At 37.4% G+C, this 1,909-nt stretch overlaps 1 protein-coding gene across 1 annotated transcript; it reads right to left on the reverse strand.

Moving 5' to 3' along the window:
- Nucleotides 1-314: 314 nt before the first annotated feature.
- Nucleotides 315-1,355, reverse strand: LOC130945821 (uncharacterized). Its single transcript, XM_057874517.1, has one exon. It carries the CDS (start codon nucleotides 1,353-1,355, stop codon nucleotides 315-317), a length of 1,041 nt encoding a protein of 346 aa, XP_057730500.1.
- Between the last annotated feature and the right edge of the window lie 554 nt (nucleotides 1,356-1,909).

The following is a 1,909-nucleotide window of genomic DNA, read 5'->3' on the forward strand; positions in this document are numbered from 1 at the left end:
CAGTTTGGTTTAAAAGAGAACCAAGATCCTCATCACCAGATTCTTCTTCTTGTACCAATTGTGAGAGAATAAGATGATGATCGTTTTGGTTTCTTTTGATTTCTTGGATTTCTCTCTTAAGGTTGTTAACCTCATTTTGGAGGTCCTGAATGGTTACGGGACGAATAACTTGTTTTCTAATTTTTTGAAAATAGGTTGACGTCATATTTGTTGTTAAGGACCAAACTTTTGGGTTTTTTCTCCTTTTGTAAAGATCTTTTTAGTTTCAAAAGAAAGTCTTTCTTTGTTCTGGATTGTCAATAGCCTCGATTGCATCAATAAGAGATCTTGATCTTTGGGAAAACATTAATTTGCTTGATATCTGAATCTGAGGATGACTCATCATCAACTTGGATGTTGTTGATATTATTATCAGAAGATTCTGGTCCAGAGTTATCATCTGAACTCTCAATCATAAGATTATTAATCTGTTCCTCAATCTGAGGATCAAGGTTCAGATTATTAATCTTTCCTTTTAACCGACAATATTTGCTAACATGTCCTGGTTTTTTACATGTGTAACAAATAATGGGGTTTTTCTGGGGATACTTTTGGAAATTCTTTTGGAAACCTATTTCATTTTTAGGTTTTTGAAAACCCTTTTTGAAACGTCTGAAATTCTTTGCAGGGTTAGGTTTAAAAATTTTTCGGTTGGAAGGTCTTTTAGATTTCCTTGGATGACAAGCAGGAAGACCAAATTGTTCACAGAAAGTTCCCAAATCGATACGATTTTGAGTTTTCTCACGAGCAAGTTGCCTTTGGATTTTATCATCTTGACAAATCTTTAGGGCAACCTTTTGGATAAAAGAAATGAGTTGGCCATAACTTAACTCATCATAGGGTATTATCCCATCTGGAGTTAAGCTACGAATTTTGTCCCTTACTTTATCTCCAAGGGATTTGGGGAGTCCAGCAAGGAACTTTTCTTTCCAGAAAGGTTGTTGACTGTCTTCTCTGGTATAAACCCTAGTAAGAAAGGTATCTTTATACCATCGAAAGTCAGACAAAGTTTTGCATCTAAGATTGGAAAGCAGTTCCGCAGAACGGTCTTTCCAAAGAGATGGATCACCAATGAAGTGGCTTGCTATGGTAAAAATTAAGGTATTGACAGCATCGGGGATAGGTTCCCCGTCGTCACTAATGATGGGTTCGTTCTGGTCGTTGACTTTTATGGCAGAAAAGATTGAGTGTTTTTGGTTATCGGAAAGGTAATTATCCCACCATCCCTTCAGTTGACCACTAAACCCGGAAACAATAACATTGGCTATAGCTTCTTCAGAGGTATCATGGGCTGCTTGATAGGCTGTTCCTACCATTGTCATATGCTGGAGCATACTCATGATATTATATTCCGTTTTGCCATCTATATTCCATTCATAGACATTATTGGCATTGAAGCTAACAAAACCTAGTTCTCTTTCTTCGAGAGCTAGATCTGGAGCGGATACACGGTTATAACCATATGTAGAGGGTTTCGTTAAACCCTTCCACTTGGTCAGGGAGTTGCCCAAAATGGGACTGATCTTGAGGGATGATTTACCAGAATCATCACTTTGCTCAGAGCAAGAGTCATTGGATTCAGAGCAGGAAAGGGGAACTCTCAGAGAAGATGATTTACCAGTATCTTTTTAACGCTTATTAAAAAGTAAGCGTTAGTATGAATGCAGTATGATATGCAAGAGCAGGAAAGTAAATGTGAAGTTAGATGCGGCGGTAGTCCGCACGCATATGCAAGTTAGTTATGTAGTTAGATGTGGCGGTAGTCCGCACGCATATGCAATTGCAGAAATATAAATATGGAAATACTAAAATGAAGAACTGAATAAAAGATTTTTATTGAATGTATTGAAAAGGGAGAAGAGGGAAGAAG

This window comes from Arachis stenosperma, chromosome 8 (assembly GCF_014773155.1).
Source record: "Arachis stenosperma cultivar V10309 chromosome 8, arast.V10309.gnm1.PFL2, whole genome shotgun sequence".
In the NCBI taxonomy this organism is placed as follows: Eukaryota; Viridiplantae; Streptophyta; class Magnoliopsida; order Fabales; family Fabaceae; genus Arachis; species Arachis stenosperma.

Excerpts from the sequence above, each read along its gene's own strand:
- LOC130945821 (XM_057874517.1), bottom strand. The coding sequence starts at position 1,355 with ATGGTAGGAACAGCCTATCAAGCAGCCCATGATACCTCTGAAGAAGCT.